At 46.8% G+C, this 26,629-nt stretch overlaps 1 protein-coding gene across 3 annotated transcripts in view; it reads left to right on the plus strand.

Moving 5' to 3' along the window:
- MYH11 (myosin heavy chain 11) overlaps positions 1 to 26,629 on the plus strand; it is a 127,431-nt gene that overhangs the window by 17,944 nt on the left and 82,858 nt on the right. For all 3 annotated transcript variants that reach the window (XM_027527198.1, XM_027527196.1, XM_027527197.1), the window contains exon 3: positions 8,813 to 8,969. In XM_027527198.1, the coding sequence (XP_027382999.1) occupies positions 8,813 to 8,969 (157 nt within the window). The remainder of the gene's footprint in view (positions 1 to 8,812; positions 8,970 to 26,629) is intronic.

Here is a 26,629-nt window from a genome sequence, read left to right on the forward strand (position 1 = left end):
CTGTAGCCCCACTAGGCTCTTCTGTCCATGGAATTCTCCAGGCAAGAATATTGGAGGAGGTAGCCATTCCCTTCTCCAGGGGATCTTCCAGACCCAGGGATCAAACCCGGGTCTCTTGCATTGCAGGCAGATTCTTTACCATCTGAGCCACCTGGGAAGGCCTGATGTAAATTGATTAAACATCAGTATTTAAAAGTTCACTTCTTCCATTGTGGTGGCTACGTGTTAAGTGCCCACCTGACGCCTGTGGCTAGTGGCTGCCATATTGGACAGCACAGGTGGAGAACATTCCCATCATTGCAGAAAGCTCTGTTGGACAGTCTGGACTGGATGATGTGTAACTCAGGGGTACAGGTTCTTTGTGGGCTGGACCAGGTCCCTAAGATATAGAAGGGCATGGTAGCCCCATCAAGCCAGACTGGTGGACAGAGGGCATCCCACTCCAGCCTTTGTCTTGCCTCTCAGAAAGGGTACATCTGTCCCTTGGGCAAGTTATTTAATTTCTCTGACATTTTGTTTCCTTCTCTGTAAAATGAATCCAAGAATAGTACTTGCCTCATAGAGTGGGTTTGGAGTAGGAAATGCCAGTCCACTCTAATATTCTTGCCTGGAAAATTCCATGGACAGAGGAGCCTGGCGGGCTGCAGTCCATGGGGTCGCAAAGAGTCGGACATGACTGTGACTGAGCACGTGTGCGTGCATGGAGTGGGTTACTCTGAAAAAAAAGCACATGGCATGCTTCCTGGCACATTGTAGGCACTCAACATGTTAGGTATTGTTTTTATTGGTTATGCTCATTTTTATTATTGCCAGAGAGATGTTCTTGGATTCTTTGCAAACTTACAGAAACAGTCACCTCTGTCTTGAGGCCCTTCTGGTCTTGCCCTTTATGTTTTGCCACATGAAAATTACAAACCCCCGTTGTCATCTCTAAAAATGTCTTGCAGATTTTTTTTTTCCTAATTAGGAAAATGAGGCATATTCATTCCAGAAGATCTGGAAAATTCAGAAAAGCACAGCAAACACAAGAGTCAATCCTCCCCCAGAGATAACACTGATAAGATGTTTATGTTTCTTTGTGAGAATAGTGCATATTTATGTATTGAAAAGGAAATTCCCTGGTGGCTCAGTGGTAAAGAATCCGCCTGCTTATGCAGGAGACACGGGTTCAATCCCTAGGTCAGGAAGATCCTCTGGAGGAGGAAACAGGCAACCCACTCCAGTATTCTTGCCTGGGAAATCCCATGGACAGAGGAGCCTGGCAGGCTACAGTCCATGCAAAAGAGTCGGACACGACTTGGCAACTAAACAACAACAATGTATTGAAAAGTCTGTGCATACAGGCTGGGGACCTGGTCTCTTTCCATGTACAAGTTAGTGATGAACATCCCTACTGCTCACTCGTGACCCCAGCTGCCCCTTTGTGGGCTTTGTAATCTATCCCACAGATGTACCACAATTAATTATTCTTCACTCAGTCGGTAAAGAATCTGCCTGCAATGCAGAAGACCCAGGTTCAATTCCTGGGTCGGGAAGATCTCCTGGAGAAGGAAAGGGAAACCTACTCCAGTATTCTTGCTGGAAAATCTCATGGACAAAGGGGCCTGATGGGCTACACAGTCCATGGAGTCGCAAAGAGTAGAACATGACTTAGCAACTAAACCACATGGATAGTTCTGAGAGAGTTACAATGGCTTGTTTTTAAGAGCCAAGGGGGAAGTGGGAAGCAACTCATAATTCTATACAGACCTTCTCTTGATCTCATTTAGTTAACACAATATCCACTGAATGAAGTATGCTCGTCCCATCCTACAGACAAGCAAGCTGTGGCTCAGAGTACTAAAGACCCTCCAAGGACAGTCTAACTAAGTTGCTCCCTAACTAAGCAGGGAAAATGTCTTTTGTCCACACCACTCCTTGTCTGGAAGCATTCTCAGCCTGGGGCTGTTGGTACAGAGTGGCTTTTCCTAAGGACACCAGCCTGCAGGGAGCTCTAGAGGAACTGGGCTCCTGTGGGCCTCCTGTCCAAGATAAGTCATTTTCATCCAGGGAGGTCAAGGACGGGCTTGGATAGGAATCTCGCCTGCTGTCCTCTGACACAGATGTTTGGGCCCAAAATAGAAACCAGGAAAAATGAGGGGCTTACAAAGGTCCCAAGACCCAGACTGTCTTCTGACAGCAGATTAAAAAAAATGAATCAAATCTTCGAATTCCTTCTGTGCTTCTCCAGACAGATTAAATGAAAAGCCTTTCAGTCTTATGACCACGCATCTACTCCTGTCTCATTCTTTTCTAATCAACTTAATCACTTAACTAGAAACTGTTGTCTGAGATGGAGGAGATAAAATAGGAGGGGGTGGGGAAGCACCCCAAGTTATTCACCCAGCGCGTGATGGCGGAAGGCGTGGCCCTTGTAACAGGTGTATGGCAGGTGAAGCTCAGTCAGCTGACCATGCCTGACTTTGCCCCCAGTAACGAAGAGAACGTTCCCTTCCATCCTGCAAGGCTTATCTCAAACACGGCACTTTTTGCTTAGTCCTGGCAGATGTCTCATCCCCTTGGGTCTAGAAGAGGTAGAAGCCTTAAAGATGCAGGTTCTTTTTTTTTGTTTGCTTTTTAAATTGGAGGATAATTGCTTTACAATGTTGTGTTAGTTTCTGCTGTACAACAGCGTGAATCAGCTCTGTGTATGCATATGTCCCCTTCCTCTTGAGCCTCCATCCCACCACCTCCATCCCACCCCTCTAGGTCATCACAGAGCCCTGAGCCCCTGAGGTCCCTGTGCCGTATAGCAGCGTCCCATGAGCTATTTTAAACACGGTAGTGTATAAAGTGTGTCAGTGCTACTCTGTCCCTTCATCCGACCTCCCCTTCCCCCACTAGGGCCACACGTCTATCCTCTGTCTCGAGATGCAGGTTTCTGCCTGAGCTGCCCCAGATCATCGATGACACGTGTGGGGCTTGCTCTTCCGGATGTTGTCGTTGGCTGGGTTCTCTCCGCCTGGGATTTTTCATGGCTCCGTCCCTGGCCTTGGGCTGGGAGATGGGACAAGGGTTTCAGGCAGAGGGCACTCAGTGCAGATGTGGGCCTTGCCTGTACTGGCTGCTGTCCCAAGTCCTTCCCAGCTCTCTCTAGTGAGGTCGAAGCTCACTTCCCACACAGCACACAAGGTGACCAAGGCAGAGAGGTGATGTGACTTACCTGAGAAGGGACAGGATCAGGACTGTTAAGTGTTGCTGATCCCCTGCCTTCCCTCTCTGTGGGGTGCTGAGAGTCACAGGGCCCCACCCTTGGCCTGAGGCGGCTTGATAATTGAGAGGAGGAAGATAAGGTACATCTGAGCTGCAGATATGCAACATGGATTCTACAGGAATGAATGTGACGAATGGATGAAGTGGGTTAGTCGCTCCGTCTTGTCCAACTCTTTGCAACCTCGTGGACTATAGCCCACCAGGCTCCTCTATCCATGGAATTCTCCAGGCAAGAATATTGCAGTGAGTAGCCATTCCCTTTCCCAGAGGATCTTTCTGACCCAGAAATCGAACCCCAGTCTCCTACATTGCAGGCAAATACTTTACCATCTGAGCCACCAGGGAAGCCCAGAGTGGATGAAGGAAAGGTGGTAAATACACCATACAATATAATAACTCTGCTTTAAAGCAGAAGGAAATCCTGCCATTTGCAACAGCATGGTTGAACCTGGAGGACATTATGCTGAGTGAAAATAGCCAGCCAGAGAGGGGCAAATCCTGCAGGATTCCATTCACAGGAGAATCTAAAACAGTCAGACTCAGAGAATCAGAATAGAATGGTGTTGCCAGTGGCTGGGGGAGGTGAAAATGGGAAATTTCTTATTTATTTGTGGCTTTTTCTTGTGTATGTTCATAACTATCTATTCACTCAGAGTTAAAACATTTTTTGAATAGATAACACATGCAAATATTAAATAAAATATTGAATAGTATATAAGGGTATTTTAGAACTTTTCCTTTTATCCCCATTTCCTCATCTTCTGGTTCCCCTCCTTATGGAAACCATGGTCACCAGTTCCTTATAAGTCTTCCAGCAATATTTTATACCCATGTCTCCTGTGTCTCCTGCATTGGCAGATAGGTTCTTTACCAGTAGCGCCACCTGGGAAGCCCTAATATTTTATACATATAGAGGCCAATACATGTGTATGTGTATATATATATGTATATATATGCGTGTGTTCGTTCTCAGTCGTGTACGACTCTTTGTGACCCCATGGACAGTAGCCTGCCAGGCTCCTCTGTCCACGGCAAGAATACTGGAGTGGGTTGCCATTTCCTCCTCCTGGGAGTCTTCCCAAGCCAGGAGGATCAAACCCATATCTCTTATGTCTCCTGCATTGGCAGGCAGATTCTTTACCACTGAACCACCTGGGGAGCCCAAAATGTGTGTGTGTGTATGTATTGGCTGCACTGCCCAGCTTGCCAGATCTTAGTTCCCCATCCAGGGATCAAACCTGAGCTCTCTGCAGTAGAAGCATGGAGTCCTAACCACTGGACCACCGGGGAATCCCCTATATGTAAATTTGTATATGTATGTATCCTTTTTAAGGGCTGCAGCTGCTGCTTAAGGGCAGTGTGCCATAATTATTGAACTGGTCTCCCATTGGTGGATATTTAGGTTGTTTCTATTTTTTTTTTTTTTTTTTGCCATTAACATCAAAGCTGTAGCAGATCACATTCTTGGTGAGCCAGGTCTGTCTCTAGGATGTTCAGAAAGCCATGACACTGCACTGCAACCTGTCCACCGTTTTATAGATGGGAAGGACGAGGTTCAGGTCACACAAGTTGGGAGGGCAAGTCCGAGGTTCCGCCCGGGCCTCTGTGACTTAAAGCCTGCTTCTCTTCCACCTTCCCCCACTGTTCCTCATTTCTGCCGGAGGCCTTAGGAGCTCAGGGCTCCACGGCTGACCATATAAAGCGTTAGGGAAAAAGTGAAGTCGCTTCCTAATACGGTCACAAGAGGGAAACCCTAGGCCTGCAGCTGGGACCTGCTGGTGGCACAGGGCCCTGAGAGGCCGCTGGGACATGGGAGGCAGGGAAAATTGAAAACCTCTGAACTTGACCAGCTCAGAAGGGGCTCGTGGGGATGGGGCGGCAGAAACACACCCAAGCACAGGAGGGCTGCGTCAGGTGAGAGCAACCAGGCTGGAACAGTGGAGGCTGAACCCCTAGATTCTGAAGCCGAGCCTCTGTGTGGGGTGTGCTGCCATCTACCCAGTCCTTCCTGTTGGGACATGGTGCCCTGGAAAGATGTGCTGAACTGGACAGAGATTCAGATCTTCTTGGAAGCATGGATTAAGTGCTTGCTGTGTACATCGCACCAGGCTGTGCCCTAGGCAAACAGAGGGAAGGTGATATTTCTCCTTCAGAAGCTGATGATGGAATTGGGAAAGCCACCCCTGCCTCTCTTCCTTCCTTCCTCCATCCCTCTCTTCTTCTCCCACCCTCCCTCTCTTCCCCGCTCCTTCTTTCATTTTTTTATTCAGCAAATATTTATTGGGTATCTGCCAAGTGCCTGGCCCTGTGCTGAGGGCTGGAGATATGATAGTGTGCAGCTCACAGTCTAAGCGGTGACATTTAGACTGAGCCCTGAAAGAGCAAATGCAAATGGCTCTGAGAAGCTCAGGGGGATGTGTTCCAAGGAGAGGGAACATTACGTGTGAAGTTTCCAAGGTGGCAAAGTTTTGATCATCATGAAACAAAGGGAGCACTGGATGGTCACTAATAGTTATCGAGTCCTTGTTACACACCAGGCACTGTGCTAAATGCTCCCCGAGAGCTATCTCACAGCGAACCGATGAAAGAGTGACAATTATACCTGCCCATTTTGCAGATGAGGATAATCGAGGCTCAGAGAGAAAAAGAAACTTACACAGGGTCACACAGCCAAGAAGTAGCAGAATGAGAGTTACAAATAAGTCCTCAGTAGTCAATTCTGTACTCTTAACCACTACGCTTTACTGGCCCTAATTCCCTGGAGGGAGTGATTTGGGTTGTAAATGACGCATTCTAAAAAGGACAGTGGCAGTGGGCACAGCCTGGGAAGAGCTGGAGGTGGAGTTCAGGCCTAAAGAGGAGGAAGGGCATGGTTGACCTTCGTTCAAACGACCAACCATTCTTGGGCTCTTACTCCATGGAGGCCCTGAGCTGCGGACCAGGACGCAGAGGAACAGGAAACACACAGCTGGAACAGCTTTACCACGTGTTCAACGAATGTCTACTGAGCACCTGCTGTGTGCAGCCCAGTGCCAGGCCCTGGGTCACAGAGATGAAGGCAGCGCTGCCCCTGCTCCAGGGAAGCTTTATAATTACCTGACCCCTCAGGCATTCATTTAGCAGGCATTTAGTGAGCACCTACTGTGTCCCTGAACTTGTTAGCACCTTATCTCTTAAGTCTCAGTGCAGGGAGTACCCCCTGCTGGAGTTTCTCTGAGCACTGCCCCCTCCTCGTGGGCTGGGGCCCTCTCTTCCTTGCTCCCATAATCCACAGGGATTGTTCTTATGATGTTATTTTGAACGTCCTCGTCTCCTTTTTGAAGGGGGCTTTTTGAGAGCAGGAATGATCATCGATTTATTTGTTTCCAGCATCTAACACAGGCCTGGTATACAGTCGGTGCTTGATAAGTGGCTGATGGATGTTTAGATAGGACTTGTGGGAACCTGGGAGATTACTGCCTCCCTCTCACCTCCCCCACCCCCAGTCCTGTTCCTTTTCAGAAAGAGCATTTTCCCCTCACCCCAGATCAACTCTCACCATCATCGCGCCTTAGCAGATGGGGCTCTGGAGGGAGTCCCTCACTCACCAACCAGCTGCTGCCGTGACTGAAATCCCTTTGTGGGCAGGTCCCTGTGTGTTTTGTCTTGCACTATAACCCCAGAGCCTCACACGTGGAATGCATGAATGAATGAGCGATTGAATGAACGGATGACCAGTTGTTTCTGTAGGACAGGAATAGGCCCACAGCTGATGGACAGTGCCCACGCCTCACACGGGCCGAGTGGGGCTCAGTGCTGGGTGGCTTTGATCGAGGCGCTGAACCTCCCCAGTGTTTGCGGGGCTGTGAGTGTGACCCAGGGGTGGACTTTCTGCTCCTCCTCCTTCAGTCACATCTGGGGGAGTTGGAGGGAAGACATGCTTCGTCTCGCCCACCAGAGCCTTGGGCAGCACTGATGTTATCGTTTGGGAAAGCAGTTCCTCTGGGACAGGTTGGCGCCTGTCTCCTGGGCTCTGAGCTCAGCGCGTGGGAAAGGCCAGAGTACAGTAAAGAATAGCAGTATACCAGGAGCACGCCTCCCCCGCCCACATAACGGTGGGGCGTGCGAGCATCTTCATGCCCCTTCCTTGTTCTGATCATTTTCAGACGTTCCTCTGCACTTGGTAGGGCAGGATGATTTTTTTTTAAACTAATTAATTTTTTTGGCCTTGCTGTGCAGTTTGCTGGATTTTAATTCCTGGACCAGGGATTAAATCCAGGCCCCCAGCAGTGGAAGGTCCTAGCCACTGGACCCCCAGGAACTGCCAATCTTTTTTAATTGTGATAAAATCCAGTATAACCAATTCACGATATTAATCAGTTTGAAGGAAACAAGTGGCATTAATACATTTGCAGAGTAGTCTTACTCCCAACTGCTATCTAGTTCCAGAACATTCTTATAGACCCCCAAAGAAACCCATTCCAACTAGCAGTCACTCCCATTCCCCCGTCTCTCCACTCCCTGGAAACCAGAGACCTATTTTCTGTCTCTATGGATTTGCCTGTTCTGGACATTTCAGATAAGCGGAACCGTGTGATACATGACCTTCTGTGTCTGACTTCTTTCATTCAGTGTAATGTTTTCAGAGTTCATCCATGAATGTAATGTGTTGTAATGTGTTAAGTACCATTCCTATTTAAAGACAGTTGTGTTTATCCCCACTTTACAGATGAGGGACTCTGTCCTTTTTCATGGTCGAGGAGAGTATGAGCTCTGGGTGAAGTCCTGATTTTAGTTCTCAATTTCCCAGCAGCTGCGTGACTTGGTGAGAACTTCACTGAGCCTCAGTTTCCTCATCTGTCAAATGGGCCATGGGGAAATTATAGTATCCCTGTAGGAGGCTGAATGAGAGGATTAAAGAAGATGCCTGTGAAGTACTTAGCTTAGTGGCTGGTGCATAGTAGGTGCTCAAGAAAGTGTAGGTGTTATTTAAGCCTGTGAGGCTCAGGGAGATGAAGTGACAGTGGTTGGGAGTGGCCTAAGGGTCTGAACCCAGCACTATTTAAAACCACAGTTATAAACAGTGTCCTAGAAATCCAAGCTCACCGTTTGCTCCTCTCCCCTGTACGTGGAGTCAATGATGCCAGAGATTCCCACCGGGACACTGAGCCTTAGTTTGTGTGTGTGCTCAGCTGCTCAGTCATGTCTCTTTGTGACCACATGGACTGTAGCCCACCAGACTCCTCTGCCCATGGGATTCTCCAGGCAAGAATACTGGAGTGGGTTGCCGTTTCCTCCTCCAGGGAATCTTTCTGACCTGGGATTGAACTGGTGTCTTCTGTGTCTCCTGTATTGGATTCTTTACCACTGGCGCCATCTGTGAAGCCCCAAGCCTCAGTTTCCCCATCTCTAAAATGGGACTCTGAGTGCATATATTCAAAGCTGCTCCTATGAGAATGAAGTGAGAAAATGCACACAGTGGCGCTCAGACCATGCAAGCTGTGGTGGGTGGTCACAGACTGGATGTCAGAGCTCTGTCCCTGCCGGGTTCCTGAAGTAAGCTCGGTTCTCTCTTTCGTAGACGTACTCGGGCCTCTTCTGCGTGGTGGTGAACCCCTACAAGCAGCTGCCCATCTACTCAGAGAAGATCATTGAGATGTACAAGGGCAAGAAGCGGCACGAGATGCCACCCCACATCTACGCCATCGCCGACACGGCCTACCGGAGCATGCTGCAAGGTAAGCCGCCTGCAGAGGCACAGAGCTCCTCCTCCTCCAGGGAGCCCACCTGGGCTGCTTATAGTCACTCACCAGGCCCCTCCTGTCCTGCCTGCCTGCAGTTCTCGCCAAGAATGTGGGGTTTGGCAGGCGGAGCTGGGTAACAGAAGGGCTGTGACTGAAAAAGGTAAAAAACAAGCAGAACAGATGTGTGTGCAGCCCGGGAGAGGAGGGAGGGGAGATAGCTTGGGCAAATACAGGCATGGGCTCGCTGACCCCTGGTTGCCCAAGGCCTGGGTGGACCAGCCATCTGGAAGATGGCAGGCTGCTGTCACCTTGGAAGGGAAGCGGGTGGGGAATGGCCCTGGCGCTGAGCCAACCAGATCTGAATTTGCAGCCAGCTGTCACATCCTGTGGGATCCTGTGCAAATGTCTTTTCCTCTACAGCCTCAGTTTCCTCATCTGTGAAAAGGGAGTGAGAGAATCCATCTTGCAGCGTGTTGTACAGATGGTAAAACAGGCTTTCCTACACTGAAGACCTTTGCGTATTACCTCCACATTTATGTAGTATTATTATTACTATCATTAATAACTTCTACTGCGGTAGAACATACATACAGGAGAATGCAAAAAGTACACAAATTCAGTGTCCAGTCCAAAATTAATTTTTACATGCCTACAGTTGTAATCACCACCCAGACCAAGATGGGAAATAGTTCTAGAAAGTTCTCTCATGCCTCCTCCCATAAATGGAATACCTCCTCCTATAAATGGATCTGGCCTTCAGATACAGGAGTCCTTCTGTCCTTACACTTGCAAAAGGGCAACAGGAAAGAGCTTTGGCAGTTTTAAAGCTGTGCACAGTTGTTATGTGATTTTTAGGTGTGAAGAGCCTAGAGGTGGTGAGCCGGCAGCTGGTAGGCTGGATCCAGCCCTCAGATAAGTTTGGTTTTTGGTCCACATGGAGTTTTAAGGATACTTTAATTAGCTGCCAACTTTTAAAAATGTGGAGTTTGTACACAAAAAGCCCAATTTCTAGGTTATTTTGAAAGTATTGGAACATCTGGCAACATGTGATCCCACCTGTCAACCCCTCAAAAGGACATATGAGTTCTTCAGTTCCCTGGCCTGGTCCACGTGTTTGAGTTTACTGCCTGGCTCCTGCACTTGACCCTGGAATAGCTTCCTCCAAGAATGTTCTGTTGAGAATTGAAAGGAGCCCAGTTCTGCAAGCTCCTGAGGCCAGGTGTACCTAGGACATATTACTCCCCACCTCAAGGTAAAGGGGCTCAGGTAGAAGTTCCCCAAATTACTGACAGGGTTAGCCACGCCACACAGGTATGATTCAAACTGGACCACTCCAGATGGGTACTACCATCATGTCCAAAGACCAGAATATGGAGCCTTGCAAAGAAGATTGCGGGAGATATAATCCTAGGTTATAAAGTGATGACTCTTGGAGTTAGGTATGTGCTTTTGTGGAAAAAAAAAAAAAAATCCTTTGTAGTGTCTCTTGATGGAAGAGTATACGATGGTGGTTCACACACCTCTTTGGAAAGCTGAACATCACAGAGTTACAGTGTTCATATAACTTGGGGTGCTTTTGGTTACAAGAAGCATAGCAATCAATAAAAATGGCTTAAACAACAGGAATTTATTACCTCATATAACAAGTAGTCTGGATGTTGATGATTTCAGGCTCAATTTAACAGCTCAACAACAGACTTTCTTGGGATTTTCTTGGCTGCTTCCTCATCATCACAAGATGGCAACCATAGCTCCAGACATCACATCCTCATGTTATAATATCCAAAAGCATGAAGGAAGTGAAGGGTTAGGTTTTTTCCCCACATCTCGCTTTTATGAGAGAAGAAAAACTTTTCCAGAAACTCATCAGCAGGCATCCCTACGTCTGTTATGTCTTGATCACATGCACACCTCTAAACCAATCATTGGCAAAGAGAACTGGAACATTTATGATTGGATTGGACTATTCCTAGTTCTTTTCTGGAGCTGAGGGAGCTCTTTTGTTGTTGTTTAGCTGCTAAGTCGTGTCTGACCCTTTTGCAACCCCATGGACTGTACCTTGCCAGGCTCCTCTGTCCATGGGATTCCCAGGCAAGAACACTGGAGGGGGTTGCCATTTCCTTCTCCAGGGGATCTTCCTGACCCAGAGATCGAACTGACATCTCCTGCATTGGCAGGCAGATTCTTTACCACTGAGCCAACAGGGAAGCTAAGGGGGCTCTTACTAAGCACATTTAGTCTGAATACCAGAATGAAAAGGGGAAGAGGGAATGACAGGTGAACATTGCCATAGTGCTCTTAAAATTTATATGTGTAACTTTAAGAAACTTAGGGTTTCCCTGATAGCTCCACAGGAAAGAATCTGCCTGCAATGCAGGAGACACAGGAGATGTGATTTCTATCTCTGGTTTGGAAAGATCCCCTGGAGAAGAAAGTGGCAACCCACTCCAGTATTCTTGCCTGAAAAAAAAAATCCTATGGACAGAATTGCCTGGCGAACTGCAATCTAAAGGGTTGCAAAGAGTTGGGCATGATTGAGTGACTAAGTGCAACAAAAAACTTCTATCTTATATATTCTATTCTATAAAAATTGAAACATATATTAAGCAAAAAGAGAATGTACTAGCACCCATAATTCTATCACCAGGGACCATCACCATTAACGTTTGTCTATATAACTTTTCATATACTAACTGAGCTGGATGGCATGAAATGAAGGAGGTTATGACTATCTGAAAATAATTGGTTCCATAAAAGATTTACTTAAAATGGGCATGTAGATTAAGGGGAAGAGACTTTGATGGGCTTAAAAAATGACATTGGAAATTATGAACACAGGCTTATTTATTTTACATGCAATAGGAATTTTGTGGTTATTGCAACTAGATGTGCTAATTCTTAGAAAGAGTATAAAATTAATACAGAGTTGGGTGTTTTTTCCTTAACTTTTTTTGAACAGAACCATGAAAGAGCATAAGACACCATTCTTCATGCCATGCTTGATTTCTGCAGCATGGGATAAGAAGATAATTTTGTACAGACTTATTGGAGAAATCACCACTGTTGCCAAGGGCTTTGACTTCTTTGGTATTTAGCACAGTCTCTCAAAGTCCTTGTTGGGTTATCTTTCCTGATGACTCCCTAATGTTTGGTTGTGAAGTGATCTGACATTTTTGGTGCCTTTTGAACGTCACCAACATGTGACACTGCGCCTTCCAGGAAACAGGCAGTTTTGCAGAGCTGCCGTTTTGTTTTGTGTTTGTATTGAGACGATGGATGTTGACACCCAATAGCTGGCAAGGTGAAGCCTTTGAATTAGAGGACAGCAGTGATGCAGTCTAGAGAAAGATGCTTTAGTGGGATCTGGTTTCCCAAATACTTGACTCTTTGAAGAATATTTTTGTGTTGTGATAACTTTTGCCTCCCTAGACCACTTCCCGTACATGGGGCAATGTTATACTCCATACAGGGACTCCCAGGGCAAATACATTTTGTTCCTCTTAGGCTCTGTATTTTAACACACAATTATATAGTGAAATATAAAGTTACCTAGAAATTTTAAACCTGAAGAGAAAAATGCCATCCATAAGCACACAGATCCATGAGAGATAAGCTCTTTTTAGATTAAAGGTTAATCAATAGCTGCTATGTATACATTTGTTTTGGCTTTACCTGGTGCTTTCTGGCAAATGAGTGATGACAGACTCCAGTGAAAAACATCTCCAAAAAAAAAAAAAAAAAAATCAAGGAGAAAAAAATAAAAGCTTAGGAAAAATCTTTCTTTTTTCTTTATAAAGTGGGAATTTGGTTTTTGTGAAGGAATGCATGGGCCCGGTTTGTGACTCTGTTGTTGAATGTTGCTGTCCCAGGCTATCCAGTCACTTGGCTGGGATCACACTGAACTTTCTATTTTGTTGGAGGCATTAAGTCAGTAGCTATGTCCTCCTCTTCAAGTCCTTTGTGAAACAGGATGGCGTGTGAAGAGATAGGATTGGGAAGGAGTGGAGAACGCATTCACTGAACACGAAATGTTTAAAATGTTTAAAAGAGTCGCGTGGAATCTTGAGTCGTGTGGACTCTTAAGTTCCCGAGGCCCCCTAAACTCCATGAAACCCACAAACACCATGCTTGTCTCCCTGCTCATCATGGAATCTCTGGCATATTTGCTGGTGCCTGGTATGGAGTAACTGCTCAGTTAACTCTCAGAGTTGTTGAAAGAAAAGAACCAGGGGCCTCCCTGGTGGTCCAGTGATGAAGACTCCATGCTTCTACTGCAGGGAGTACAGGTTCGATTCCCTAGCCAGGGAACTGAGATCCTGTATGCTGCTCAGCCCGGCCCCCCCAAAAAAATTTTTTTTTAATTAAAAACTCTTTTTAAAAAAAGAAAAGCGCTGACCAGGGCCAGGATGGATGGGGTGGGTTGTCCAAGAGGGGTGGGGAGTTACCAAAGCCTTGATGACTCACTAAGAGGGGAAAGGGGAGGGTGGAGCATTCTGGCTGAGAATAGTAACAGGGGAGTTGGGAATAAGGGAGGGGATTTCTAAGACATAATTCATTCACAAGCCCCTCCCCAGAGGAAGCCAGGCCCCAGTGGGGAGGAGACATTGAGAGAAGTCAGCATTTAAAATATGTCATATATATGTGTATGTGTAAATGATATCGTATTTACTTTTTACATTTCCCAATGTTTTTTTTGTTTGTTTTTGGAGAGATGATGGATTCAAATTCAAAAGCTGACCATTCTCCCTTTCAACCCTTGTGCTCAAGACTCCTAGTCTGCCTCCCCAGAGATAACCGTGGGGTTATTATTCTAGTTTATTAGATATTCTTAGGTACTCTCCTAGAGATATTTTCTGCACATGTCTGAAGATACGCATCCATTTCTCTCTTCCCAAGTTTTCCCCACAAATAGTAACATTTCGTATGCACTGTTCTGCATGCTGCCAGAGTATTATACACCTAAAGGGATTCCTTACTCCTTTTTCACACTTTTAGCTTTCGTTTTTATTGAAGGTGCAGATGAAGATGATTTAGACAATTCCTCGAGGCTTGTTAAGAAAAACATCACTCCTTGGTTGCTTCTCTAATTTCCCCTTCTCCAGGGATAACCATTAGCAACTCTTAACTGAATTTTGGATGTTTAACACTGTAATCTCTAAGAGACTTGAACATATTACTCATATTTTAAATTTCTCCCTCAGTTTTAGGCATTACTTATTGACTTTTCATCATGGAACATGAGCATTTCACTCAATCACCCCCTTGCTTTGTCCTCCGGCCTCCTCCCAACACACACACAACCATGCCCCATCACATAAGCTCCCAATGTAGTTTTATATTGACTTTGATGAAAGCTATATTCAGAGTTGACATTATCATGACTGTGAAGATGCCATTCACAACTGAGCTCTGCACAGTCTTGTGATGCCTTTTCCTGTACAAATTATTCTTTCCCCTGGAGTTAGTAATTGCCTTTTTTTTCCCCAACTTGGGTATCTGTGTACTTAATCACTAATTCTACCACAAATTCTCCTTCTAAATGTGCTAATCTTATAATGTGTCTTACAATATAAGATATGTGTTCAAGATCCTATTTATAGCTTCTTTTTGGAAGTGATTGCTACTGGAGTCTTTTGACCTGCCCTGGACACCTTCCTAGAGAAGGAAATGGCAACCCTCTCCAATACTCTTGCCTGGAAAATCCCATGGACAGAGGAGCCTGGTAGGTTACAGTCCATAGGGTCGCAAAGAGTCGGCAAGACTGAGCAACTTGTCAATGTCAATAGATACCCTCTGGTGACCAGTAGCGGATACACCCTCAGCTCCACCTCACCTCAGGGCTCTCCCTCCCTAAGTCCTGCCCTTGGATCTTCCCTGGTGGCTCAGATGGTAAAGCTTCTGCCTACAATGCGGGAGACCTGGGTTCAGTCCCTGGATCGGGAAGATCTCCTGGAGAAGGAAATGGCAACCCACTCCAGTATTCTTGTCCAGTATTCATGGACAGAAGAACCTGTTTAGGCTACAGTCCATGGGGTCGCAAAGAGTCAGACACAACTTAGCGACTTTACTCACTCACTGTGAAAGTGAAGTGAAAGTGTTAGTTACTCAGTCATGTCCAACTCTTTGCAACCTCAGGCTCCTCTGTCCATAGACAATACTCTGGGCAAGAACACTGGAGGGGGTTGCCATTTCCTTCTCTAGGAGATCTTCCCAACCCAGGGATCGAATCCAGGTCCCTTGTATCACAGACAGATTCTTTGCCATCTGAGCCAAAAGGGAATCCCAAGAGATAGTTTAACTGGGTTTACATTTTTAAGCAAGAAATAATTCTCTTTCCAAATTTTTAAGGCATTGCTTCATTAACTTTGAGATTCAGTTTCATTTTTGGGAAGATAAAAGTCATTCTTATTCTTGATCCTTTGTATGTGACCTTTTTTTTTTTTTTTTTTTTTTTAAATTTCTTCCTTCCTGCTTCTCTGAAAGTGTTTTTTTGTTGTTGTTGTTGTTGTTTTTAATCTTTATCTCCCTGTTTATGATTGGATTTGGTGTGGGTCTGTTTTTACTCATTGTGCTGGAGACTTGAGTGGATCCTCATAGTCCTTAATTCCTGTCCTTACATTCTGGGAAATTTTTTTGAATTATGTCCTTAATGATTTCTTTTTCTTTGTATTCTCTGTTCTGCTTTTTCTAGATGTTTTCTTATTTCTATACCGGAATTCTCAGATTTTTTTTAATATAATTTTCATCTCTTTCTCTTGTCTTTTTTATTTTCTAAGCAGTTACCTCAGCTTTATCTTATAAATCCTCCATTGAGTTTTCAGTTACTACTATCATTCCAAAAAAAAGTTTCCAAGAACTTGTTCTGTTTCCTGAATGTTTCTTTCTTATCACATTCTTTTTCCATACACGTTCCTTTTCTTAGAGGGTACTTCTCCACATGTAGGCCCCTGTTATCTCCAATAGGCATATTTCTTACTTATTTGTTTTAATTTATGTTTGTCTTGTTAGTGACTTTCTTCCAATGCCTGCTGATTCATTGACTGTCCCTTCATCTGGGATGCTCTAACACATGGGCACCAAAAAACTGATGGCAGCTTCGTGTTTGCAGGAGGAGCTTGCTGGTGAGGCTGGGCTGCTCCGTTGGGTGACTCCTAGTGTATCTTTCAGCCTTTTTTCTTGGGCTAGTGAAATTCTTCAGAGAAGTCTTGTACAGTCTTCTGCTTGAAGGGTAAAGATCTGTCTACTATCATTTTGGGGCTTTCCTGGTGGCTCAGCAGTAAAAACCTACCTGCCATTGCAGGAGATGCAGGAGACATGGGTTTGATCCCTGGGTTAGGAAGATCCCCTGGAGGAGGAAATGATAACTCACTCCAGTATTCTTGCCTGGAAAATCCCATGGACAGAGGAGTCTGGCAGGCTACAGTTCATAGCATTGCAAAAGGGTCAGACACGACTTAGCAATTAAACAACAACAACCGTCATTTTAAAGATCTAGTTGAGAAGAGGCTGAGGGTTTCAAACTATGGGATGAAACTTGCATATTGTCTTCTTGCTGTTCCTGGTGTCCCCAAGACAGATACCTTCTATTTCTCCCTCTCCAGAGAATTGATCTGCCCCCTTTGGTGGGCTGTGGGGAGGGCAGTCACTTGGCTACAGGGAGTATAGATGGTATCTGGAATGTGTCTAGCAGCTTCTCAGACAGACATTCAACCAGTCCTCATGTTTCATTGTCCTCCACCCTCTTCCTGAGGCCCCAGGTTGCCCGTTACTGAGGTTTGGGCTGGAGGCAGGGGACTCTGCTTCTCCACCACCAGCTTAGTCTCCTGGGACTGTCATCACTCATCCCGTTTGCTGGTTTCCAAGGTTGTGTTTTTCTCTCCTCTCCCACTTATTTGGACAGTTTCATGTGCTTTTGAAAAACCTCCTTGTGCATGTGTGTTCAGTCGTGTTCAACTCTTTGCAGACCTGTAAACTATAGCCCACCAGGCTCCTCTGTCCATGGGATTCTCCAGGCAAGAATACTGAAGTGGGTTGCCATGCCCTCCTCCAGGGGATCTTAGAGACCCAGGGATCAAACCCACGTCTCTTATATCTCCTGCATTGGCAGGCAGATTCTTTACCACCAGCGCCATGTGGGAAGCCTGAGAAAAACCCCTTTCAGTTCAGTTCAGTTCAGTTCAGTCGCTCAGCCCCATCCGACTCTTTGCGAATTCATGGACTGCAGCACGCCAGGCCTCCCTGTCCCTCACCAACTCGTGGAGCTTGCTCAACCTCATGTCCATTGAGTCGGTGATGCCATCCAACTATCTTATCCTCTGTTGTCCCCTTCTTCTCCCACCTTCAATCTTTCCCAGCATCAGGGTCTTTTCCAATGAGTCAGTTCTTCGTGTCAGGTGTCCAAAGGATTGGAGTTTCAGCTTCAGTATCAGTCCTTCCAATGAATATTCAGGACTGATTTCCTATAGGATGGACTGGATTGATCTCCTTGCAGTCCAAGGGACTCTCAAGAGTCTTCTCCAACACCACAGTTCAAAAGCATCAATTCTTCAGCACTCAGCTTTCTTTATAGTCCAACTCTCTCATCCATTGGAAAAACCATAGCTTTGACTAGACAGACCTTTGTCAGCAAAGCAATGTCCCTGCTTTTTAATATGCTGTCTAGGTTGGTCATAACTTTTCTTCCAAGGAGCAAGCATCTTTTAATTTCATGGCTGCAGCCACCATCTGCAGTGATTTTGAAGCCCCCAAAATAAAGCTTCCCTCATAGCTCAGCTGGTAAAGAATCCGCCTGCAATGTGGGAGACCTGAATTCAGTCCCTGGGTTGGGAACATCTCCTGGAAAGAGAAAGGCTTGTTCTGGCCTGGAGAATAGTCCATGGGGCTGTGAAGAGTCAGACATGACTGAGCGACTTTCACTCACTTTCAGAACCCCTTTACTGTCACTTTAATGAAGTTTGGGAAAAGAGGACCATGGACAGAGGAGCCTGGTAGGCTGCAGTCCACGGGGCCGCTAAGTCGAAGACTGAGCGACTTCACTTTCACTTTTCACTTTTCACTTTCATACATTGGAGAAGGAAATGGCAACCCACTCCAGTGTTCTTGCCTGGAGAATCCCAGGGAAGGTGGAGCCTGATGGGCTGTCGTCTTTGGGGTCGCACAGAGTCGGACACACAGCAGCAGCAACTGCCTGTGTTCAACCCACTACCTTTTGATGGAAATTCTCTCACACTCTCTTTTCCAAAGATGTGATAATGGTGATAGTGGATTTTTTAAAAATATTTACTTTATTTATCTGGCTGTGCTGGATCTCAGTTGTGGCACTCAGGATCTTTAGTTGTAGCATGCAAACTCTTAATTGAGGCATGTGGGATCTAGTTCCCTGACCTGGGATTGAACCTGGCCCCCCTGCATTGGGAGCTCAGAGTCTCAGCCACTGGACCACCAGGGAAGCCCAGTAGTGGACTTCTTTGCGTGCTTCCTGTGTGCACAGGGCTTTCCAGGAATACTCTCCAATCATCCTCACCGCAGACTGACAAGGCAGACGGGATCAGATCCATATGCTGGTGCTCAGTCAGTAAGTCGTGTCTGACTCTTTGCAACCCTGTGGACTGTAGCCCAGCAGGCTCCACTGTCCATGGGATTCTCCAGGCAAGAACACTTGAGTGAGTTGCCATTTCCTCCTCCAGGGGATCTTCCTGACCCAGGGATTGAAGCTGTGTCTCCTGCCTTCGTAGGCAGATCCTTTACCACTGAGCCACCTGGGATCAGATTAGGACCTTTAAAATGAAGCCTTGAAACTATTATGGTGCCTGTGTATGTAATCCAGAATAAAAACAACACTAAACTATAAAGTAAAGAAAGCCAACAATGTTTTAAATTTTCCCAGGACACTGACCATGATAGTTCTTAAGAAGCAGCAAATATTGACTCCTTTAAACATTTATTTATTTTTCCCTCCCTCCCTTCCTTCACTCATGGACATGTGTTTACATGACTGGTTGCTGTTGTTCAGTTGCCTCAGTCATGTCTGCCTCTTCGCGACCCCATGGATTACAACATGCCAGGCTTCTCTGTCCTTCACCATCTCCCAGAGCTTGCTCAAACTCATGTCCATGGAGTCAGTGATGCCGTCCAACCGTCTCATCCTCTGTCGTCCCCTTCTCCTCCTGCCTTCAGTCTTTCCCAGCATCAGGGTCTTTTCCAATGAGTCAGATCTTTGCACCACGTGGCCAAAGGAGCTTCAGCTTCAGCATCAGTCCTTCTAATGAATATTCAGGATTGATTTCCTTTAGGACTGACTGGTTTGACCTCCTTGCAGTCCAAGGGACTCTCAAGAGTCTTCTCCAACATCACAGCACAAAAGTTATCAATTCTTCGGCGTTCAGCCTTCTTTATGGCCCAACTCTCACATCCATACATGACTGCTGTGGGAGAACATGACTGGTTAGACAATGCAGTGCTGGAGCCAGCTGCTGTCATTCGCCCCATTTTATTGCTGGGGAGACTGAGGCTCGGGGAGGTGACTTGACGCAGGAGTGTCAGAGCAGATTTGAACTTGGTTTATCAGACTCTGAAGCCCCAGGCTTGCTGGACCAAGGTGATGCTGAGCTGTTTCACCGCCCCTCCTGCCCCGCTAAAGGCTGTTTGCTCCTGTAGGACTGTCTCCTGCCATCTCAGGGGGTTAGCGTTGAGGGCTCAGCACTTGAGAAGCTGGCGTGAGTGACTTCAGCAAATTATAGCATCATGAGTGTGGGGAAAGCGTCAGCAAAGCTTTCCTGACAAAAGCCAGTTTGGATCTCTAGCCTCTTCTCTGTAGGTCCCTGGGGTGGGGGAGGGTGTGAAAGGCAGGTGAGATTTCACTCTGAGGATGAGAGGAGCCCTCGGGACCTGTCACTGGAAGTGTTGTGTCCGCACCTAATTAGTACTAACCAGCCACTTTAAGGGGATTAAAAAAATAGCCAGACCTTTATCAGCTCAGGCTCTTGGCTGAACCCTCTTTAAGCTTCGGAGAAGTCTGTGGGGGTGGGGAGGTGGGCAGAATGATCCAAACTCCGTTCTCTGCTTTGCAAGTTCCCACACTCAGTCTGAACCTTCTTTCTGGGTCAGCAGGCCTTGGGGGGCTGGCCCGTGCTCAACCGGAGGTTCTGTATCTCAGCAGAGACAGGAAGGGCATCTGTGTGCACTGAGCTCGCTGCCCCATAGATCCTGCGCCCCTTGGCCCTCACCGCTCCCCTGCAGGACAGACTCTCCGTGTGACAGACTGAAGACAATGAGGCTCAGAACACCAAGGCGCTTGGCTCCAGAGCTGAATGTCAAAGCTGGTGATATCTCCTTTAGCCAAGCTGGAAGCACTTTTTATTTTTAAAAAGATTTTTTTAAGCCAATAATTTTTTTTTTTTTTTTTTTTGATTTTTGGCCATGCCCTGTGACATGTGGGATCTTACTTCCCCAGCCAGGAATCAAACCTTGGCCCTGCATTGGAAGGGTGGAATCTTAACCACTGGACCTCCAGGGAAGTCCCTCACTGGATACTCTTATCTTCCCTCTGGGGCAGTGTGGTGTGGTAGGTAGTGCAGTGCTGTCAGCCCCCTTTAACAGATGAGGAGACTGAGGCTGCTCGTGATAACTCAGAGGGCCAACCAGACAGGGCCAGACAGACGGAGCCGCCAGCTAAGAGACTGGCTTAGGCCTTATACTTAGAAAGGGTTGAACTTGGCCTGATAGCCTGTCCTCCTGAGTCAGACCTGCTGCCATCTATAACCACTTCACAAGCTCACTGCTATGGAGCATGGAGATGATGGAGCAGTGATGATAATAAAGTTGACAATAATTTCTTGTTATTGAGCTTTGGAATGGGTCTTGGGCCCTTTCTAAGCTCTTTGTGGGTCCAATCTCCCTGCATCTTTTTCACATCCTTGGAAAGTGCGGCTTTTTATCCCTGTCTTCTTGGTAAGGAAGATGATGCTCTGAATTGCCCGAGAAGTGGAGCCCAGAAGTAATTTCCCAGACATTTTGCTGCAGAGACTGTGTTCCTGCAACACCCCTCCCCCGCCCCGCCCAGGGAGGGGACCAGTTGCCTCTCTGCCTCACGGAGACTTTGCCTCTGCTTTCAGCTCAGCATCTGGCTTGGCAGGGCGAGGGGTGCTGGTGGCTCCATCTGGCTGGCCCTGTCTGGCTGGCCTTCTGAGTTATCACAAGAAGATCACGTTCTTTGGCAGGAAATGAAGAAGAAGGATCATCTGATTCTGATACATATTTTATGGACGGCCCATGGTGTCTCACACAGATGGGAGAGAGCTAAGGAGAATTATTATCATTTTTTAATAACCAGTAAATACTGAGTTGGAAAGCAGATATGCTGAGGGGAGTGGACCTGGGGAGCTCTGACTGACACTTGGCGGCGGCTTGTTCCTCTTGGAGTCTGAGTGCTCTGGCCTTCCCACTGTGTCCTCCCAGCCTCAGAGAAAATCTGGCTCCCCCTTCCCCTTTTTGTCCAAAAGTGTTGAGGCCCTACTGTGAGGGAACTGTTGTTGGGGGGCACAGTCTACTGAGGGGTGTAGATATTAATCAAATCAAATCACAAATACATGTGCTATGGGGGGAGGGCGGGAGACCCTGGGATCTCCTTAAGCTGGGAGGACAGGGAGGCCTCCTTGAGAAGTAACGTGAGCTTAAAGGAGTTGATGCAATGCACGAGGCTGTGGGGCTGGAGTAGAGAGTAGGATGCAGAGACTGGAGGCTGGAGCCGAGGCCCAGGAGACCACTGGGAGAATACTGGTCATGAACCCATGCCCACTTCACTGGCCAGATCTGCCTCATGTGGGTCTGGAAGAGTCCTGTTGGGGTCCAGCACAAGCTCTCAGAGTACCTCAGCTCACCCAGAATTTTCCTCCCTGTGCTGCTGGGGCAGGAGGGTGGACCTACAGAGGAGAGGTTTAGGGCATCGCTTTTGTTTCTCCGGGGTGCTATTTATTTTTTAAACTTTTTATTTTGTATTAGGGTATAGCCCATTAACAAACAATGTTGTGATAGCATGAGGTGAACAGATAAGGTTCCCAGCCATACATATACATGTATCCATTCTCCCCCAAACCCCTGGCTCCCATCCAGGCTGACACATAACACCCGGTAGAGTTCCACGTGCTATACAGTAGGTCCTTGTTGGTTACCCATTTTTAATATAGCAGCGTGTACACAGGGCGTCGCTTTTGAGCTGGGCTGGAATCCTGGCTCTACAGATGCGCCCACTTCTCTGTGCCTTGGTCTCCTCACTTGTCCCAACAAGGATGGCACCTGCCCCAGTGCTTGTGTGGGTTTATTCCGATGGTGCCTGGAGAGTGTGGTGCCCAGCAGGGCAGGGGCAGGGCGTTGGCCGTCAGCTCCAGGCGGGGGCGGGGGTGTCTGGAACTTTCTGCGTCTACCTTGGAGGGTGGCAGACATTCGTGGGGATCCACCTTTCTGCGCTGTGGAGGCCAGGCCTCACCCCCAGGGGCCTGGAGGTCAGGGGGAGTGGTGACCCCGCGGGAGACAGGGCTTGGCCACCCCCCTCTCGCCTGATCCCACGCACCCTGGCACGGGAAGGCGGGAGAGAAGAAGCCAGCCCAGGCCTCGCTCAGACCCAGCTGGGTTTTGTCCTTTTATGGTCAGCCCGCGGGCCTCTGGCTTCCCCAGCCAGAAACCAAGAGCTGGTGTTGGGATCAGGCCGAAATAGCTGGTCTGTGGGGAGCTGGGCGTCTCCTGGGAGTCTCAGGCCTGCTGCGGGGGAGGCGGCGGAGAGCCCTCTCGGTCCTTGGAGAACTCCCCCGCACACCTGCTCATCCAAGGCCATACCCCGAGGCCCAGGGGACAGAGGGGACACCGAGGTGTCCGCAGCTGGAGTGTGAGACCGGGTGGTCTCCAGGTTCGGGGCAGGGGGCGGGGCCTAATCCGCGCGCGGGATGCTGGGATGCGGTCCGCCGGCCATCTGGTCTCTGCTGCTGTGCCCTTTCCCGGCCCTGAGGTGCCGAGGTCCAGGCCCTCCTGATGGGACGCTCTGCCTCCTTGGTGGCTTCTCCCATGGGGATTCCTACACATCCTTCTCCATGCAGCTCAGTGGCCACCACAGCTGCTGGGATATCCTGCCTCTCAGGGTATGTTAAAACAGCTACACTGGGACGTCCCTGCTGGTCCAGTGGCTAAAACTAGGAGCTCCCGATGCAGGGGCCCCAGGTTCGATCCCTGGTCAGGGAAACTGGCTCCCTCAGGAAAATTAGATCCCACATTTCACAAGTAAGAGCCTGCATGCCTCAACTAAGACCTGGTGCAGCCAAATAAATAAATAAATATTTAAAAACATTTTTTAATAAGGTAAAACAGCTGTACCTTCAGTAGCACTTTGGGCACATAGGCACTGTGGAATTTGCCCATGTCTTGCAGTCAGTTCTTTGCCTGTCTGACCCTCGCACCACATCATAAGCCTTTCAAAAGCAAAGACTAGGTCGGTGTAGTCAACCCTGTGTTTCCAGTGCCTGGCACAGAGTAGGCGCTCTGGACTTGTTTGTTGAGTGAGTATGTGAATATAGGAAGAAGCACTCACCGTGGCTTCAATTGGAATTGCCTTTCTGAGAGAGATTAAGAGAGAGGGAAGAAAAGATTGTTTGAGATTGATTCAAATCATTAAGCATTTCCTGAGTACCTACTGTGTATCACACATTGTCCCTGCCTCCCAGGATCAGGCACAGCCTTTGAACCTCAGGAGCTCAGGGGCTAGTAGGAGAAGCTTTAAAAGCAGTTCTGTTGAGTAAGCAAAAAATAATTCCAGGTGCAAAATTATAATGTTATTTCCCCCCTAAGGAGAAGATAAAACAGGAAGATGGGATCAAGAGAAACTGAGGGTAATGGCTATGGGTGTGCAGTGGTCAAAAGTGGCTCCATCTGAGGATATGATATTTGGACTGGGGTGTGAAAAGTGAAGGGCTTCCCCGGTGGCTCAGTAGTAGAGAATCTGCTTGCCGGTGCAGGAGACCCAGGTTTGATTTCCGAGTCGGGAAGAGCCCCTGGAGAAGGAAGTGGAAACCCACTCCAGTTTTCTTGCCTGGAGAATTCCATGGACAGAGGAGCCTGGTGGGCTATAGTCCGTGGGGTCGCAAAGAGTCAGACATGTCTGAGTGACTACACAACAAATAAAAGGTGAGAAGGATCTGGTCACATCAAGAAATGGGGAAGAGCTTTAGAGGCAAAAGGAGGAGATAGTGCAAAGGCCCTGAAGCAGGAATGAGTATGATGTATTACGAAAGTGCCAAGAAGGTCAGTGTGGCTGGGATGTAAGTAGGGGAGAGGAGTAACCAGATGAGGTTGGAGAAAGAGCAGGAACCTCTCTGTGGACTATTATAAGGCCATTTAATGTCAGTAATAAAGACTGTACAACATGGTCAATGTATAAAGCTAGTCACTCAGTCGTTTCTGACTCTTTGTGACCCTATGGACTGTAGTCCACAGGCTCCTCTGTCCATATGATTTCCCACGCAAGAATGCTGGAGTAAGTGGCCATTCCCTTCTCTAGCGGATCTTCCCAACCCAAGGGTCGAACCTGGGTCTCCTGCCTTGCAGGCAGATTCTTTACCACCTGAGCCACCAAGGAAGCCCAAGAAGGAAACACTGTTAATGAAAAGAACTAAAAAACCATGCCATAGTATGGTGTCAATTGTGTAAATCACTCTAAACTCCTATAAAAAATAATGAAGATATATCCAAATGTTAACCATCACGGGTTAGGGGGATTTTGTATTTGCCAAGCTTTCTTCAGTGGTTGTGTACTAATTTTGTAATCTAAGTAAAAAGAATTCATGTTTATTTAAGGAAAAAAAACAGTTTCATAACTGTTGAAAAGTGAATAGATTCCGTGTGATAATCTAAGCAATCAGATTGCTCAGCAGATTCCGTGTGATAATCTGAGCAATCAGATCTCTTGATTCAGAGATGGCGTAAAAGTAACATTGTGTTTTTTAAAAAGTTTTATTCTGGTGTAATTTATATACATAAGTTAATCCATTTTAAGAACGCAACTCACTGGTTATTGGTGAATTTACAAGGTTACACAGCCATCACCAAAATCTAAGTGTATCTTTCCGTCATCCTCAAAGGAAATCTTGTGCCCTCTTGCAGTCATTCCCTTCCGCACTCCTAGTTCAACACTGTCACTAGTGTTGATACTTTCTGTCCCTATAGATTCGCCTCTTCTGCACATTTAGAATAAATGGAATGAATGATACAATATGTGGTCCTTTGTGACTGGCTTCTTTCACATAACATAATATCTTCAAGATTCATCCATGTTTTAGCCTGTATCAGTGTGCCGTTCCTTTTTATGGCTGAGTAATATTCCATTGTACAAATAGACCACATTTTGTTTATCCACTTACCAACTGATGGACATTTGTATTGTTTGTACTCTTTGGCTATTAAAAATAATATAAAATAGCATAATTTTTACTAAGATGAAAAAAATTCTGCCTGTTGTATCATAGGGAAATGGTCCATTACCATTCTGATTAATCCTTTCTTCTAAAAGGTATTGAGGCGAAACAATGATCATGATGAGGTTAAGCGCTGCAAGGCAGGGAATCTTTGAACTAGTGGAGCTAGGGTCACCACTAGACTGGGTGGTACCTTTATAGAATTAGACAAAGGTACCCCCTGTTTTGGCTCAGATGGTAAAGGATCCACCTGCAATGCAGGAGATCCAGGCTTGATCCCTCGGTCAGCAAGATCCCCTGGAGAAGGGAATGACAACCCACTCCAGTATTCTTGCCTGGAGAATTCCATGGACAGAGGAGCCTGGTGGGCTACAGTCCATGGGGTCGCAAAGAGTTGGACACGACTGAGTGACTAACACTTTTACTTTTACCCCTTTCTCAATGCAGTTTTCTTCCATCTGTTGAAAGATGGTTGTAATAAATATACAGATCTATAGTGACCAGTGTAAATGGTTCCCCCTTATAGTTATGCAGTGTCTGACTTGCACCACTGTTCATGGCAGCTCTGGAGGGGACATATCGTAGAAAGGCCCCCAGCTTAGCTCTAGGGAGGCATGGGGTCAGAGAAAATATTATAGAGGAGGTGACTCTCAGGGTGACATCTCAAGAATCAATTAGAATATATACCCAAAGAATTGAAAACAGGTGCTCAAACAAAACTTGTACTTGAGTGTTCATAGCAGCAGTGTTCACAATAGCCAAAAGCTAGAAACAACCCAAATGCCCATCAATGGATGAGTGGAACCACAAAATGAGATCTGCCCACAATGGAGGACGATTCAGGTAAGAAGGAATGAAGTTCAGATACATGTTACCATAGGGATGAGCCTCAGATACATCATGCTAAGTGAAAGGAGCCAGACACAAAAGACCACTTGTGTTTGTGTTAAATGTCCAGAATAGGTGAATCCATAGAAACAGAGAGCAGATCAGTGGGGCCAGGTGTTAATGGGAGCGGGAGATGGAGAGTGACTCTTTAATGGGTGTGGGGTTTTATTGGGGGGTTGATGAGAAGGTTTGGGAACTAGACAGAGGTGTGAGTTGCACGACTTTGTGAAGGTACAACCTACCGCTGTGTTGTTCGCTTCTACGTGGTTTAATTTATGTTTATATGGTTTTCACCTCATTGGGGTAAAAAAA

The sequence above is a fragment of the Bos indicus x Bos taurus genome, chromosome 25 (genome assembly GCF_003369695.1).
Source record: "Bos indicus x Bos taurus breed Angus x Brahman F1 hybrid chromosome 25, Bos_hybrid_MaternalHap_v2.0, whole genome shotgun sequence".
In the NCBI taxonomy this organism is placed as follows: Eukaryota; Metazoa; Chordata; class Mammalia; order Artiodactyla; family Bovidae; genus Bos; species Bos indicus x Bos taurus.